Source organism: Triticum aestivum, chromosome 6B (assembly GCF_018294505.1).
Source record: "Triticum aestivum cultivar Chinese Spring chromosome 6B, IWGSC CS RefSeq v2.1, whole genome shotgun sequence".
Taxonomy (NCBI): Eukaryota; Viridiplantae; Streptophyta; class Magnoliopsida; order Poales; family Poaceae; genus Triticum; species Triticum aestivum.
The window spans coordinates 331,069,026-331,086,124 of NC_057810.1; the positions used below are offsets into that span (position 1 = coordinate 331,069,026).

Here is a 17,099-nt window from a genome sequence, read left to right on the forward strand (position 1 = left end):
ATGTGAAAAAGGACCCGCCACAGTGATCGATCACCCGCAGTAGCAGCACTCACCAGCAAAGATGATGAGGGCATCAATACCATTGTTACATCCACAACCCCTACTGTTACATATACTGGACCAATTACTAGAGCTCGCGCACGCCAATTAAATTATCAGGTACTTTCGTTTCTTGGTAATGATTCTAATGTTCATGAGAATATGATGCTGCCTAAATTGGATACATTTGTTTTGTTTACAAATGAAGGGGCTAGCTTGAAGAAGGATGAACATTGGAGCAAGAACAAACATGGAGATGATGGCATGCGCAAGGGGAACAAAAACGGAGTTAAAAGTAATGATTTCGGGACTTTGAAGCCACCATAATGAGTGCATGAAGTCTTGGACGAAATATACAAGATGCCACTTCATAAATTTCGTCCAGAGGCTATTCTAGGTGCTGCGTCACCTTATTATTGGGCCAGGCCCATGTAATTTTGAAATACATAAGTATAGGCTATTTTTAGAGTCCGTATATGTGGGGAAACAAGAGATAGGGTTAGTTTCGGACCCCTCCACCAAGGGCCACGAAATTCACCCCCTCTTCCTCTATATATACAGCCCTTAGGGCACCGTTTAGACTTTGGGTTTTGTTTAGATTAAAGTTCGCCATAGCTGCAACTTCGCGTACTTCGTTTGTGTTCAACGACTAGACAAAGGCGTCATAGAACCCCACCTTAATCAATAAAGTTTTCCTCTTATATTCGCAATATCCAGATTGCAATCTTAGTTTCTTGCTTGTTCTTCGTTTGCCTGCAGGAAACAGACCTTCGTGGTCAGGTTGATCATGCTCCGGCGTTGTCAATAACCTCTCGGAGTTGGTTTAGCGATTGCTAAGGCGCGACGTCTTCACACGTTCGTAGTCGGATCGTTAAAGTCGACTTCCTCCAAAACGATAGCCACCATCTCATCGAAAGACGGGACACCTTTGCCTCTATCAAAAGAAGCACCCACACTACAAATGAGGTTCTCCAAAAGCAACGCCTTCAAAAAGAAAACAAAGCACAAGCATTGCTATTGCCCGATTAAAGATTTTAGGTTTTCACAAAGATCGTGTTCGCAAAACAATGTTATGTTCATTCATCCAATATATGCAGGCTGGTTCCGCTACTATTTCCAGAATAAAACAGCAAAAAGAATCTACATATCCTACAATATCGAACTACACATAAAATTAACTTTGAATCAGAGACTTGCTCCATCAAACTGGTATCGACATTAGAATTTCTCTATTGCTACAGTATGATTGCCTTTTCTTTGACAGGAGGGGCAATCTGCTTATTCTTCCCTACGCTATGCTACACATGTTATTTTTGTCACGCTTTTGAACAATTTCCGGTTTTGGCAGCGTATTAGAAGAATTTCTCGAAGTCCTCAGCTGGCTGGCTCCAAACATCCATGAAACCTAAAAGAATCAAAGCGGGAAACAAATCTTCAACTCCACGGGAAAATTGACCCACATTGTTACCAACAAACTTTTACAAGTATACAATGTTAACAATAACATGCAAAATATGTTCATGGTCATGGCTGTTACCACCTCTAATCCAAAAATATGTCATTTTAGCTCATATGGAGCAAGAAATGAGCAAATGTTATAGTTTATGTCATTTTGATAGCATTTAGTGGGGCAGCTGACATAAGAATTCACCAAAATGGAAGTATTTGAAAACAAAAACCACCTACTTAAAATGATACCTAAAGTGGGCGGGGTGTAGTATGAATCAAGCATGCAGCAATTTTCACATTACCTAGCCATTGAATAGGTATTACCAACGTGAGTACTTTCCAACTAATCCTGAATTTTTAATTGTCAAAGGTATTGAATATCATGCATGAGTTTGCCATTCATTTCACTAGCACCCACGATGCTTTTATGATATTCACTATAGTCCTTAACCTAAGAAGATTGGCCTATAGATTCCAACGCAAATGTGCCAATCCTTTTCACATACTCCCTCCGTCCGGAAATACTTGTCATCAAAATGAATAAAAGGGGATGTATCTAGATGTATTTTAGTTCTAGATACATTCCTTTTTGTTCATTTTGATGACAAGTATTTTCAGACAAAGGGGGTACCTGTAAATAAGATGAAAGGTGCACGCTCTAATTTGCTGAGTGACAAGGCAGAATTAAGAGATGGCTATGTTCGATTACTGAATAAATTCAATTGTGGAGCATGCATGTATTCACAAAAAGAGTTTGAATCAGATTTAAAAATATCATCACATTGCACCACAATTAGCAATAAGAAGTTATACAAAGCGACAGATTGAACCAAATTCTGATCAAGACTTTGGCAGTCAACCTGGTGCAATGTGCCGGTTTTTGTTTCTACATCTGGTCCTTTGTAACAAAATACATCATCCACACCAAAATTTACTCTTAATTATATGATGTGGGTGATACAGAGCAAAGAAAAAGATTCAGTTCTTTGAACTTCACATATAGAGAAATTGCCACTTTATAGTCAGTGATTTGAGTTTTTTAAGATGTACTACAAAAACACATTTTCTTTCTTACTTCACTAACTTCTTCTCACAAACAACACATCAGCATTGATAATTTTTCTAAACACGTGAATAGGAAGTATTTGCAAAGGATTTATCATGTCTTGAAGTATATGCAACCACACTAAAGTGTGCGCTTAATCGCTATAAATAACTAGATGGGTAATTGCGAGTCTCTGATTATATTTGTACATTCAACTTAAGAGTATCGGCAAAGCCAGTCAAAACATAATTTAGGAACATGGAGGACTTCCCTAGTATACTAAAACTAGTGTGGAACAAAAACTAAAAAAGAAAAACTAGTGTGCAACTATACGTCACTGAGTTGCATAGGAAATGGATCAGTGACTCCGATATATACTCCCGCTCCTTATAGACCACATAGATTAATTGATTATACCTCCATCATTTTTTATAATTACCACTCCCAAAGTGAGTTTCATGACAAACTACAGTTGATACCACATATTTATATTATTTACACCTAAACCGCATTTTTGTACGTAAAAAATGCTATATACTGCATAAGGGCAACTCCAACGCCGTGTGTCAAATCGGACACACCAAATGTTTGCGGACACGTCCGGATATGTCCGTGGACAGCGGGGGCGGCCATCCAACCCTATGCACCAGGATATTTCACAAACGGACAAAATTCATGCAAACCGGACAGAATTTAAGCAAGCTTCATGCATTACATGCAAATCGGGTGCTATTTAACAAGTTCAACTATTTAAAAAAAACTAAACTAAACTACGCGAGGCACCGGAGAGTGCTCACGTAGGCATGGCCTCTGAGACAGCCTGCACATCCACGCCATCCGGTCTGTCATCGTCCTTCCAGCAGCAGACGGCCTCCCAGGAGTCATGGCAGCCCTCGTCGGTTGCCGTCTCGCGCAAACGATGGGCCGCGTCCGGCTGGCAGCGAGGGTCAGGTGCAGACTGGCCCTTTCCCTTGCCGGCGAGGGCACAGGTGGCGAGCTCAAACTCGGACAGCCTGATCTTGTAGGGCTGGTCTTTAGTCCGGCACTGGCAGTGGGAGGATGTCTGCGCGTCCTCGGCCCCGGCCAAGGCGAGGTCTGGGTCGGTGCGCACCCAATCCAACGCCACGTCCGACTTCGCGAAGGCCGAACTACGTGCCGCTCCCGGTGCTCCTTAGTTGCCGCCTTGTCGGCCTCCGCCCTCGTGCTTGAGACCAGGCGCCGCCGCCACAGCCGAGGTAGTGAAGGAGACGGCCACGCGCATTTGCGGTCGCCAGGGAGGGCGCCTCCTCCTTCAAGGAGGTCGCGCACCACCGGGGCAGGGATGGCGGCACTACCTGCTTGCCGCGCCCGAAACGGCGCTGCGAGGACGCTGGCTGGACAAGGTGCCCGTAGTAGCTGCTCAACATGGGCCCTGGCTCCGTCTTGACGCGGTCATGCGGCAGGGACGTCGGCTCCTTGATGCGGATGAGTCACAACGGCAAACTGTGGCGCTGGACCATGGTCGAAGAGCAGCCGCTCAAGCAGCAGCTAGAGCTGCCGCGCATACTCCACATACATTAGCGCGGCCTTAGGCGAGGAGTTGTGGCTGCTGCTACCCCTCGTCATCTTTGGAGATCACCACCTCCTTGACTGTGGGCGTCGGCGAAGTGGTGGACGTCGACGGGCCCGGAGACCGTTGGCGGTGGCGCCATGATCTGGACGACCCCGGAGATCCACCTACCAGGCGCCAAGAACCAGCCGGATCCGTTGTCGGACTTGCCCATCTCTGTGGTGCGCGGAGGAAAGGTGAGGGGAGAGGATGTCTGGAGTGGAGATGGGGTTTGCCAACGAGAGTGGACTGCTTAAATAGTTGGGCCACACGGACCGGCGCCACTTCCATGCAAGCGCAGCGGCCAGAGTAGGCTTCTCGCTCGCCAAGTTCGCATTGAAGCGGCTCCGAACAGCCGTTCGGTCATGTCGGTCTGACCGGCATCAACGCAAGTAGGTGACTGCCAGGTACGTCTCCTCTGAGCGGCGGTGAATGCACCGCGAGGCTTCTAGAGCGGAACACGCGGCGAAGGTTTTGGGTGGGACCAAACCGCTTAGTAGGACACATACATAGTGGATGTCCGGATGGCCACAAACCTCCTACAGGTTTGCCTCCGGTTTGTGGGCACGACAGTGGATGGCAAAAAGTGTCCGGACCGCTCTGTTCAGACGTTTAGCGGCGTTTTGATGCACGGTGTTGGAGATGCCCTAAACTAAGGGCTTCGTTGATTTTTTTGTGAAACTTAGATCGAGGTATAATAAATTTGTTTATGAGGTATATTTTGAATGTGGGATTACATACTCCCAAGAGTACAGAAAATTAGTCTATACTTCATCAATATAATGACTAGATACCTCAAAGTCAGTTTTACAGTTTTTTTTAATTTAGGGGCTGTTTGGTTGCCACACTAGGAGTCATTGCTGAGAAAATTGTGTGCCTGACAGTAGCCGGAGAATCTTGTGATTTTTGCCTGGCCAGGCAGGTTTGAGAGGTGTTATTTCGTTGGCAGCCTGGCCTGCCAAGTGCTTAGGTACAAGATGCTTTGCTATTTAAAAAAAATAGACTCCCGTGGGTGCCTTCGTTGCAGAAGTGATTAGCGCTCAGGCAGCGGCCAGGCGCAAGAATTCAGAGGCCTGAGCCAGGTTAACTGCATTGCACATACTACGAGCCAGGCTAACTATGATTGGGGGTTGTCAGGTCAGGTTAGCAGTGGAAGCTTTCAGGTCTCCAACCAAACAACTCTCAGGCGGCTACCAGGTAGGTGTCCGGCCAGCCTAGTTCGCGTCAGGGTGGCAACCAAGCAGCCCCTTAATGAGGTCATACTAAAAATAATAAAGAGGTATAATGAGTCTGTTACGATGTGTATACTGAATGCGGGCGTACATATTCCCAGGAGTACATAAAATTGGTGTGTGTGTAGTTACAACCACGTCTCATATATCATGTCTAATTATAGATACTCCCTCCGTCTGGAAATACTTGTCAGAGGAATGGATGTATCTAGATGTATTTTAGTTCTAGATACATCCATTTTTATGCATTTCTACGACAAGTATTTTCGGACGGAGGGAGTACTATTTTATCATGTTTAGTATGTTCATATGCTATATCTAAGATACTCCAAAATGATCTAGATGAAAAATTGCAAGTGAGCCCATAGTTTTTATTATATTTGTGAAATACATACACATTTGTATGTAAAAAAGAGTATGCTAACAATATGGTACATACGTACTACCTAAAAAGTGTGTGTATATACTATCCAAATATTCTTATATACTACATACTACACACACTCCATATAGATACTACTTAGAACGTAGTTACACACACCACATATATATATAGATCATCCACTGGCTACAATAGGTCCTTTGTATTTATAGGTCCTTTGTATTTATCCCGTTGTATAAGGGGTTTCCTGCATATGTTCCACACCTGTACATGTATATATATCGGCCTATGGCCTCATGGGAATACAAGTTGCTTATTCCTAACACGACCAAGAACCGGAGACGATCAGACACTTGATGCTCACGTGCCCATTCACTAGGCAGACATGGCATGAGGTCCTATCTTGGCTGCGCTTGACGGCGCCGGCGCCCGAGCACGACGACTCGCTCATGGACTGGTGGCTACGCGCGAAGGAATCCACACCGCCAGCGCTCCGCAAGGCGCTGAAATCCGTGGCGCTTTTGGTGCCGTGGATGATCTGGAAGCATAGGAACGCATGCGTTTTTGACCATGTGAGCCCATCGCTCAATGAGCTTGTCAACAGGATCAAGGACGAGGCCCAATGTTGGGCAAAGGCCGGGGCTCAAGGGCTCAGGGTCGTTTTGCCATCATCCTGGGATGTTCACTGATCCCCTGACAGCTGTGTAAATCTGCCTCCTATGAGGATGTAAATTCCCTTTCTTTCCAATGCAATGAAACACAAAGGCCATTTGCGTTTTCTCGAAAATATTCTGGGAATGCTTTGACTACCTCAAGCAAACATGGGCAAGGGTAACAAATTTGCATGTGTCAAGCTGGCCTTCTCTATGTAGGCTTAGGAAGGGGAAGGTGGTCTAGGATAGCTTTGGGTGATAAAAGGGCTAATGTGCCTGGAACCCAGGCAGACGGTGTCTGACTTCATCCTGAGCAAGGTACAAAAGTGTTGAACCGGTATGGGCCCTAGCCCATCAAGATCTGTCTCTTGGGCCCAAGCCCATGAGAGGTGCTGACCTAGAAGAGGAGCCCCTCTTCCCCCTGCCCCAGTGTGAGCCGCCAGACACAAGAGGAACCACTCTGAGGTCACAAGACACCACCGGCCCTCCTCTCTGTAGGTACTCCCCCTCTCATCTCAACATGGTATCAGAGCCCAGCGACGGCGGGGCCTAAGGAGACGGCGGCGACGTCCGGCGAGGTGGGGGCGGATCTGGCGCGCGCGCGGGAGGCTGAGGAGAGCTGCACGCACGAGAGACGCGGGGAGCGGCCCGGCAGAGCTGCGCGGGCGGCTGCTGCTGCTGCTTCTTGGACCGGAGGCAGAGCCCCTGCTCGGGCTCTTCCTCGTCCTCGGGCGGCTGCAGAGGAAGAGGAGCTGCTCGGGGTGGTTGCTGGCGGGGTGGTTGCTGGCGTGCGTGTGCTGAGCGGCAGCAGGCAGAGGAGCAGAGGAGGAGCACTAGTGGAGAGAAGGAGTGCGTGCGTCCTGCGTGCGTTGTGGTGCTGCTGAGCGGAGAGTAGAAAGGGGAGTGGTCGAGAGGAGAGGAGCTGCTGCTGGGCGCTGTGGTCCTGGAGGCTGCGTGTTTGCTGCTGCCGACTCTGTTGCTGCTACTGCTGGTGCTGCTGAGGGGGAGAAGGAAGAGGAGGTGCTGGAGCTTATTCCTGCGAGGAGCTGCTGCTGGTTGGAAAGAGAAGAAGAGGTGTTGCTGAGTTTTGCTGTTGCTGCTTATCCCGCCAAACAATGGCTGAACCAACTGGTCTTGCCGAGGCTTTGGAGAAGCTCGCAAAGATCCTCGCGGAGTCCAACTCTGGGGCCATCGTTCCTCGACAGGAAGTGGCTCAAAAGCTTGAAATGTCGCCCCTGGACATGAAGCTAGAGGGGGCAACAAATTATTTGAGCTGGTCCAGAAGGGCTTTGTGGGCTGTGGAGCAGAAGGAGCTTGATGGATATTTGTTGGGCACCGTTGTAGAACCAAGGGACACGAGTAGTGCAGAGGGCAAGAGGTGGAAGGTCATCCACTCTGTACTTATGGTGTGGTTGTTGAACTCCGTGGTGCCCTCCATTGGACGCTCTGTGGAGGGGCTATCCTCACCTGCTGAGATATGGAAGATTCTGTCCACTCAATACTCTGGCAAGGGCAATGTCATGCTCATTGCTCAGATTGAGGACAAGATTAGGTTGCTGCGTCAAGATGATGGCATGTCAGTGATGACATACGTGGCAGAACTGCAGGCTCTGTGGGTTGACCAGGATAACTGTGATCCCTTGGAACTCTATGATGCGGCTTCAATCGAGTCAGGGCATAAGTGGATGGCACGCAGGCGTGTGCTGAAATTTTTGGCTGGCCTCAAAGGTTGCTTTGATGGCAGGAAGGCTTCCCTGTTGCACCAACCTAGTCTGCCTACCATTCCTGAGGCTATTGCAGCGATGACTCAAGAGGAGGTGCGCCTATCCCTTGAGCATGCAGACATGAAGGTTGTGCCAGCTTCGACATTTGCAGTCACTGAGCGCATGGAGTGGGGAGATCCCACCAAATGTCATATCTGTGGGGAGGTAGGTCACTGGAAGAGAGAATGTCCAACTCGTGGCAGAGGCAGGGGATATAACAGAGGGGGAGCAGGCAGAGGTAGAAGTGCTACAGGCAGAGGTGGATACTCAGAGACCTCATGGAGCCAGGCTTCTAGAGGTAGAGGTGGCTACTCAGGACACTCAGGGGGTCAGAGGGCTCACATGGCCGTTGCAGGAGACACTGGGACGTCCAAAGGCAAAGATGTAGATGATGTTGCCTATGGAGACTTTGCTCACTGGGCCTCCACCGATGAAGGTAATCCGGAAAGAGCATCTCTTGCTACTAATGAGAGTGCTCCAGAGTGGGTTCTTGACTCTGGAGCATCTAAGCATGTTGCTAGTAACTCATGTGTGTTCGAATCTTACACTAAGCATCCTCCCTCTCACACGGGCACTATACAAACGGCTGATGGCACAAAACAACCAGTCATAGGGGTTGGTACAGTAAAGTGTACTCCGACCATTTCCCTATCGTCAGTTTTACATGTGCCAGCCTTTCCTGTCAATTTGGTCTCTTTCAGTGCACTCATTGATCAAATGGCTGTCGTGTGATCCTTGACAAGTTCGGTTGCTTGATTCAGGAGCGACAGACGAGCCAGACGGTTGGGACTGGCACCAGGCGTAGGGGGCTCTGGTACATGGACCAGGAGGTGCAGCCGGACTTGGTGTGTGCTGCGACCATGGAGGATAAGGAGAAGCAGGCGATGATCCATCATTGTAGGATGGGGCATGTATCTTTTGATAAGATGAGTAGAATATTTCCGGATGTTATGTGTGGAATAGGCAAAGGCAAGCTGACATGTGATGCTTGTGAATATGCAAAACACACACGGGCCTCATATGTGAGTAAGGGGCTCAGGAGCATATCTCCTTTTATGCTTATTCATTCGGATGTATGGACTAGCCCAGTGGTGTCAATGAATGGGAAGAAGTATTTTGCTACCTTTATTGACTGCTATTCTCGCATGACTTGGATTTACTTGATGCGTCACAAGGATGAGGTGTTTAGCTGTTTTCAGAACTTCCATGCTCTTGTAAAGAACCAGTTTCAGGTACAGGTCAAGGTGCTCAGGACGGACAATGGAACGGAGTATGCGAACAACATTTTTGGGGCTTTCATGGCTGACCATGGGATTCTTCATCAAACTTCATGTCCGGACACCCCCCCTCAGAATGGAGTGGCCGAACGGAAGAAACGTCATGTTCTTGAGGTTGCTCGGTCGTTGATGTTTACCATGAATGTGCCTAAGTTCTTGTGGGATGATGCAGTTATGACAGCCACATACTTGATCAACCGAACACCTTCCAGGATACTTGGCATGAAATCTCCGTCTGAGTTGATCATTGGAGATAATAAGTTTGTTGTTCCCCCAAAGTTGTTTGGCAGTACCTGCTTTGTTCGTGATCACCGACCATCTGTTGGCAAGCTTGATCCTCGGGCAGTGAAGTGTGTCTTTCTGGGATATTCGTCTAGTCAGCAGGGGTATAAATGTTGGTGTCCCTCTGAAAAACGCAGGTTTGTAAGTATGGACGTTACATTCAGGGAGTCTGAGCCATTCTATGGTGAGCCGACTGATCTCAGTCTGTTGTTTGCAGAGCTTGACCACCTACACCCTGTGCATGATGGTCAAGAGGGGGAGAAGGATGTGTCTCATACTCACGGTGATCCTGTGGACATTAACACTGAAAATGATGTGCAGGCTCAGGTTCAACCAATAGTGAGTACAATTCCGGTTAGTACCATCACTGATGATGATGTGCGGGCTCATATCGAGCCAACTGTCGATACACTTAAGATTGGTGCTCTCCAGGTTCCTGTTCGGGATCGATGGCAGACGAATACCCTGGTGTACTCTCGGCGGCAACCACAAGGGCAGGGGGAGCAGCAAGGCAGTGAGGCAAGAGTGCAGGGGGAGCAGCAAGGCAGTGAGGCAAGCTCATCTGACACAGTGGAGCTGCCCATTGCGTTGCGAAAACCTACACGTGAAGCGGCAAGGAAGGGTGAGGTAGCAAGGAAGGCTCTGCCAAAGGATGATGCTTGTGATGACCTTGATATTGGCAATTTTGTGTCTTACAAGGCTTTGTCACCTTCATATAAGGCGTTTGTTGCCTCTCTGCAAACTGTGTCTATCCCTAGGGATTGGAAGGCTGCAAAGCAAGATCCGAAGTGGCGTGAATCGATGATAGAGGAGTTAGAAGCATTGAAAAAAAACAAGACATGGGTGCTAACCACATTGCCGGCAGGAAAGAAAGCAGTGAGTTGTAAGTGGATTTTTACTGTGAAGCAGAATCCTGAGGGCAAGGTGGAACGGTATAAGGCTAGATTGGTTGCCAGAGGATATAGTCAAACTTATGGAATTGACTATGATGAGACATTTGCTCCAGTTGCAAAGATGAACACGGTACGGGTATTGGTCTCGTGTGCTGCAAACTTTGGGTGGAAATTGCACCAGTTAGATGTCAAGAATGCCTTCTTACATGGTGACTTGAAAGAAGAGGTATACATGGAGATACCGCCAGGTTTTGGCACAGAACAGACTACGGGGAAGGTATGCAGGCTGAAGAAATCCTTGTATGGTCTGAAGCAATCGCCGAGGGCATGGTTTGATAGGTTCAGACGAGCTGTTTGGAATATGGGGTATGGCCAATGTAATGGTGACCACACGGTGTTTTATAGACACACTAATAAGAAGATCACCATTGTTGCAGTGTATGTTGATGATATCAGATGATGAGGAGGAAATAAAGAGAGTGAAGGGGTGTCTGAGCAAGGAGTTTGAGGTAAAAGACTTAGGAAATCTAAAGTACTTCCTTGGCATAGAAGTGGCCCGGACAGAGAAGGGAATATCTTTGTGCCAACGAAAATACACCTTGGATCTTTTGAGTGACATGGGCATGATGGGATGTCGTGCAGCCCCTACTCCAATTGAACAAAATCATCAAGTAACAGCACAATCAGGTGAGCTAGTGAATAAGGAAGATTATCAGAAGCTGGTTGGGAGGTTATTGTACTTGTGTCATACTAGGCCTGACATTACGTATGCCGTGGGGGTGGTGAGCAGATACATGCATGAACCAAGGAGAGGGCATCTTGATATTGTTCACAGAATCCTGAGATACTTGAAGGGGACTCCGGGTAAAGGGTTGTGGTTTGCGAAGAGTGGACATCTTGAGGTGGATGGCTATAGTGACTCTGATTGGGCTAGCTGTCAAGATGATAGACGATCAACTTCAGGTTACTGTGTGTTTGTGGGAGGAAATTTGGTGTCATGGAGAAGCAAGAAACAGAATGTTGTGTCTAGATCAACAGCAGAAGCTGAATATAGAGCATTATCTCAAGGGTTGTGTGATATGCTCTGGGTGAAGCACCTACTATGCGAGTTGAAACTCTTGAGGAAGGGACCCTTAAGGGTGTGGTGTGACAATCAGTCAGCTATATCCATTGCTAATAACCCAGTTCAACATGATAGGACGAAGCATGTGGAAATTGATCGCTTCTTCATTAAAGAGAAACTTGATGCTGGGATCATCAGCCTTACTCATGTCAGCTCTGGGCAGCAGTTTGCAGATTGCTTGACAAAGGGACTGGGAACAAAGGACTGTAACTTGGCGTGTGACAAGATGGGGATGATAGATATCTACCACCCATCTTGAGGGGGAGTGTTGAACCGGTATGGGCCCTAGCCCATCAAGATCTGTCTCTTGGGCCCAAGCCCATGAGAGGTGCTGACCTAGAAGAGGAGCCCCTCTTCCCCCTGCCCCAGTGTGAGCCGCCAGACACAAGAGGAACCACTCTGAGGTCACAAGACACCACCGGCCCTCCTCTCTGTAGGTATTCCCCCTCTCATCTCAACAAAAAGATACAAGAGATCTCATCTCTTGTAGTGGGAGCATTGCACAGGTACTCAAAACTTGCTCAGTCAGAAGAAACAGTGAACAGACATTTACCCGCAATTATCAAGGTGCACTGGATACAAATAGCAATATTTACCATAGTTGCCAAGTTCCTGGGTCAAGGGACGGGAACGAGGGTCGAGGATCACCGGGTGGCCAATAACAGGGCACGACGGGGTATACATCTTTTGCACGACCGATTGATAGGTGGAACGCATCCCCAACAGTTTGGGAACGATGATCCCGGGACGATAAGATGGGTCGAGGAACGTGACCCGAGATGAAGGGAGTTTCGAGATGCAAAGGTGCATAAGGATGGCTAAATCACCATGCGTGAAAAAAGGTTACAATCAATTGATTCCATTGTATGTAGGTGGCATGTCGCTAATTACATGGCTTGGTCTACGCTATGTACGTTAGCGCTAACTTTTTCAGGGAAAGTGTGAAACATCAAAATATCTCCCGCTGAAGTTTTCACAGCTGCTCGGGAAGTCAGGGGCAAATACCAGAGGGAGATGCCGGCACTTCGGCGCCACCTCCGCAACTATGCCGCCGTGGGGGCTTACCTGGTCGGCTGCACAGAGCCCGACTTTCAGGTCCGGCACAGCGGCAGCGGGATGCGGGACTGCAGCCACCGGGCACACGTTCACGCCGGTGGAAGGCGGACACCATGGACTCCTGGACCTGGTAAGTCTCAATATCTTCATGAATCAATCCTTCCGTTTCCTGTTGGCGACGGGGAGTTGGGATAGAGATCCAGTGTTTTGGGCTTGCTGAATGGGATTCGTGATCCTAGTGTCAGGGTCGCGTCCCGGACATTGACTCATGGTGTCCCACGACCCCGGCCCTCGATTTGGGTTGATGATCCCAGTTCAAGCATCGCTGCATCGTTCCCCGCAACTATGATACTAACCTTAAGCAAGTACTCCAGGGCATCACAACGTGTAGATAAGTTTGTTCAGCTACGAACAATTAATGTATTTGAATCTAGTGTTATTCTAAGAAGATAATTTTATCCATATAAAGGACAAGAATTTAAGCTAGTGTCTAACCTGAGAGTAACTTGTGTTACTCCCATTTATTCACTGAAACACCAGGCATAAATGTGGCCCCACTTGTAACTGATAGGAAAAGATCAACTACTGGGCCTGATGGGCAGCCATGACAATCTAACCTGAATCTTGATACAGTGAGAAGTTCCCACATGGACAGCTGAGTTCGAAATACTCACTTCATTATTTATCTGTTGGGCTGCATAGGATGGTGTGCGGATACAGTCTATATAACAGGATATATCTATCTATTCATACCAGAACATTAATTCAATTTTACCAGAACAGTAACCAGAAAGCCTTGTACCGGAATGTTGATGCAACATTTTACCACAAACAAACAAATGCAACTGGTAACAAAAAATGTATCTGAGACATGGGAAAACCAGACAAAGAGGACATAGACCTAAAGCGAAGAGCTAAAGCAAAAATTAGGGGAACAAAAATCCATTACCAATATCAGTGAGAGACCCATATATTGGATCATCCATGACAGGGATGCCCTGAAGAGGAAACAACAATTTAGTATGCTATCGTCTAGTGCGGTAAAAGACTAAATAATAACCAAATTATTCATGAGAACGTCACTACAAGGCCTTCACGTGGCGAGTAACTAAAAGAACCAGGAAGTCTCACCTCAGAATCATTGGTACATATACCAGCTTGAAGATCAGGTCGCAATGATGTGTAGCATGGTATATCAGCCGCTAGATAATCAGAAAGTGCAAGATTGTAACCATCTTCAATTACAGGAAGATCATCAGTATGTATGCCAGGGTGCATTATGACATCCATGCTAGAGCATATCATCTCGTTCCTGTTTGAACATCATATCTTGAAGTCAAAACCCTACGATGCAGAAAATTTAACAAACAGCGGATGGATGGTCTAATGCAACAGATATTGCTCATGAACTATTCAATAGGCTACCTGGTATGTTGCAAGATATGAGAGAACAATAGACATGCTATTCTTAAGAGCTACCAAGTAATTCCTAGATCATTATAACATGGTATAAACATAAACGGTTAACTCCATTCAACCCGATAGAGGAGCTAACTGCATGTCAATCAACTCACTTTGCTTTTGAAGAATCAAAGCCAGCACCTTCAATTGGCATGTCATCTTCTATATCAAATACTTGGACAGAGTTATTGTCTAATGAAACTTGGCACAAATTATTTGTACCACCGACAATGTCTCCCACATTAGCTCCAAAATCTTCTTGCAGTTGTTTATGTGGCTCCACTGAATATCCTCGTGCAGAGTGTTGGCCAAAGCCAGGATTATTAGGTGTTCTGAATGAGCTGGATTGATCCAGCTTTTCTTCTTCTTCCATTTGGATGATAGTTTCAGCCCCGGCATTACAAAACAAATCAGCACCAACAATGTTCTTCTGATCAGAAAACTCAAACAAGCCCACTTCTTTTGGCACAATTTCAGTATCACAAATCTGGGCTCCTTTCTTAAATTGTAGATTTAAGTTATTTTTATGTAAAGATAATGACTGAGTTATGTCAGTTTCTTGCATCAAGGTAACTTCGTGAGAAGCTGTCGATGGAGATTGATCAGATTCTTCAATCAAGCTATCATTGTGTGCATCTGCCATTGGAGATAGGTTGGTTTCTGCAATCAAGCTATCATTGTGAGCATCTGGTAATGGAGATAGGTTGGCATCTTCGATCATGATATCCTCCTGCGTTCCTGTCAACGTAGATAGGTTGGTTTCTTGCATCAAGCCACCCTTGCGAGAAGCCGACAATGGAGATAAGTCGTTTTCTTGCATCAAGTTATGCTTCTGAGAAATTGTCAAAGAAGATACATCTTGTTCTTCCTTGTATTCCTGGACTACATGGAGTTGTGCATCGTTCTTGTATTCTCTCATATTTTCAGTAACAACTAATGTTTTGTTTTCTTGGAGAAGCATAGGTTCCATTGTTATTTCTTTGTAAGCTGTCTTAGAGACAGTACTTTCTTGGTAGATTTGATCTTCTCTGTTATATGGCTGGATGTTAGTCAAAGATCTCTCATTTGCTGCTTCATCGGCTACCATCTGAGAACCTTCTCTAGAAGAAACTAGATCGACCGTTTCAGTTACTAACTTTCTATGTGCATGGCATGAGCTGGGCTTCGTTGGAGCTTTTGCAAAGTCATAGTGTTTAAGCAAACTCCTCCTGTCGACATGCAAACCATTTTCCAAAATTTTCATGTCATCATTCAAGGCAATACGGTCACACAAAACTTTGTTGTTATCTTCAGCTTTCTCACCCACAACCTTACCATCTGGCAAAAGCTTCGCATCTGCCTCCATAACAACTACAATAGAAGTGTTATTGACATCACCGTTAGGGTCCATCTCTAATTCTGAACTCAGTATTTTATTCTCTTTCATCTCACCTTCATTCTCAGCCTGCAACTCCAGCAAAGCATCAGCATTCTTCCTAACATCAGCATTCAATCCGGTATCCTTCATCTCCAACTGACCTACAGCCTTCTCCATGAAAGGTGCCGCCTCTTTCACCTCATCCGTCACACATCTCCTAGACTCGTCATTCTCCACACTGGACCGCCGATCCCTCTGAAATCCAGGAGCACCATCCTCGTCCTTATCTTCCTCATAGCGTCGACCATTCGAATTCGACCTTGCTCTCTCCTCCTCCCTCTCCCTTCCACGACCTGGATACCCCATTCTGTACTCCCCATACTTTCTCTTCCATCTCCCATTGTAGCTACCACCATTACTGTAATCATCTCTATTAGTACAACAACTAGTAATGCTACTGTTCCGCCTAGGCCGGGTGCCAGGGTTATTGCTATATACATCATCGTACCTCCTCCAGTCATAGAATGCGGGGGGTTCCTGCCGCGGTTGAGGCAGTGGAGGAGGAGGAACAGCCCACGGGTCGCCGCCGCCGCGCTGTAGGGAGGACGGCGGGAGCACGCCCGTGGATACCAGGTACTCGGCCGCGAGGCGGCCGGCCTCCATGAGCACCTCGTATCTGCGATGCGGCGGCGCAAGAAGCGGGGGCCGAGGAGGAGTTTGAGGAGCGTACAGCTGCTTGTGACCGCCGGGGTACACGGCACCACTGCCGCGGCCAAACGGCGGTGGAGGAGGCGGCGGCAGGCGGCTGCGGTGGTGGTACTGCATCGCGAGTTCGCGACTGGTCACACCTTTGACACTGTGCCCCCGCGGCCGCGGAATCCACGACAATTCACCAAAAATCTGAAGCGAAGAGGAAGATAAAGAAAAGGGCAAAGATTACGATTCTGTAAATTTCCTTGAGGCGAGGAATCGGAAACCCTAGGTAAAAGTGTTGAGCAAACTCACAAATCGGAATTAAAATGTCGATCGAGCCATCGGACTTGGAATCCACCGATTGGGGACAGCACTAACACGGCTTTCTTGTTTATATCAACTCGTATCGCGGTTTGATCGAAGCGAAGAGGGAAGAAACCACAACAAGTTGCAAGAATTATAGTACTAGTATATCTTGCAAGAATTATAGTACTAGTATATCACAACACGCAACGGTGCTGCTGTTTCCGTTCGCGAATCTGCTTTCTACGGCGAAGAATTCGTCGATTTTAATGGGAAGGCGGAAAAGGGGTGCTGCTTTGGGTGGGTCGGAGTGTAATAGTTTCGGATGCGGGCGTGAATGCGCGCGTGGATTTGATGGCTCTATCCACGAGGTTTTCCGCTTGGCTTCCTGGTATGGCCATGACAGGTGGGCCCGGAGCTTGTGGGGCTACTCGATAGTCACTCGTGGTTGCACACGGCATTGTGAAGGCACGGCGGAGAAAGAGATGGAGTGTGGTATGCCC

The 17,099-nt window shown here is 47.3% G+C and overlaps 1 protein-coding gene across 2 annotated transcripts; it reads right to left on the bottom strand.

Annotated features, from left to right (window-relative positions):
• Positions 1 to 1,064: 1,064 nt before the first annotated feature.
• LOC123137091 (uncharacterized) lies at positions 1,065 to 16,951 on the bottom strand. Of its 2 annotated transcripts, XM_044556676.1 has the most exons (6): positions 16,606 to 16,951; positions 16,109 to 16,500; positions 14,357 to 16,018; positions 13,914 to 14,094; positions 13,732 to 13,780; positions 1,065 to 1,444 (listed from the first exon to the last, which is right to left on the bottom strand). In XM_044556676.1, exons 2-6 carry the CDS (start codon positions 16,423 to 16,425, stop codon positions 1,392 to 1,394), a joined length of 2,262 nt encoding a protein of 753 aa, XP_044412611.1. In that variant the 5' UTR covers positions 16,426 to 16,500; positions 16,606 to 16,951; the 3' UTR covers positions 1,065 to 1,391. The 2 variants fall into 2 exon arrangements, with proteins under 2 accessions (XP_044412611.1, XP_044412610.1); XM_044556675.1 differs by having other exon boundaries at positions 14,357 to 16,500.
• Positions 16,952 to 17,099: the final 148 nt, after the last annotated feature.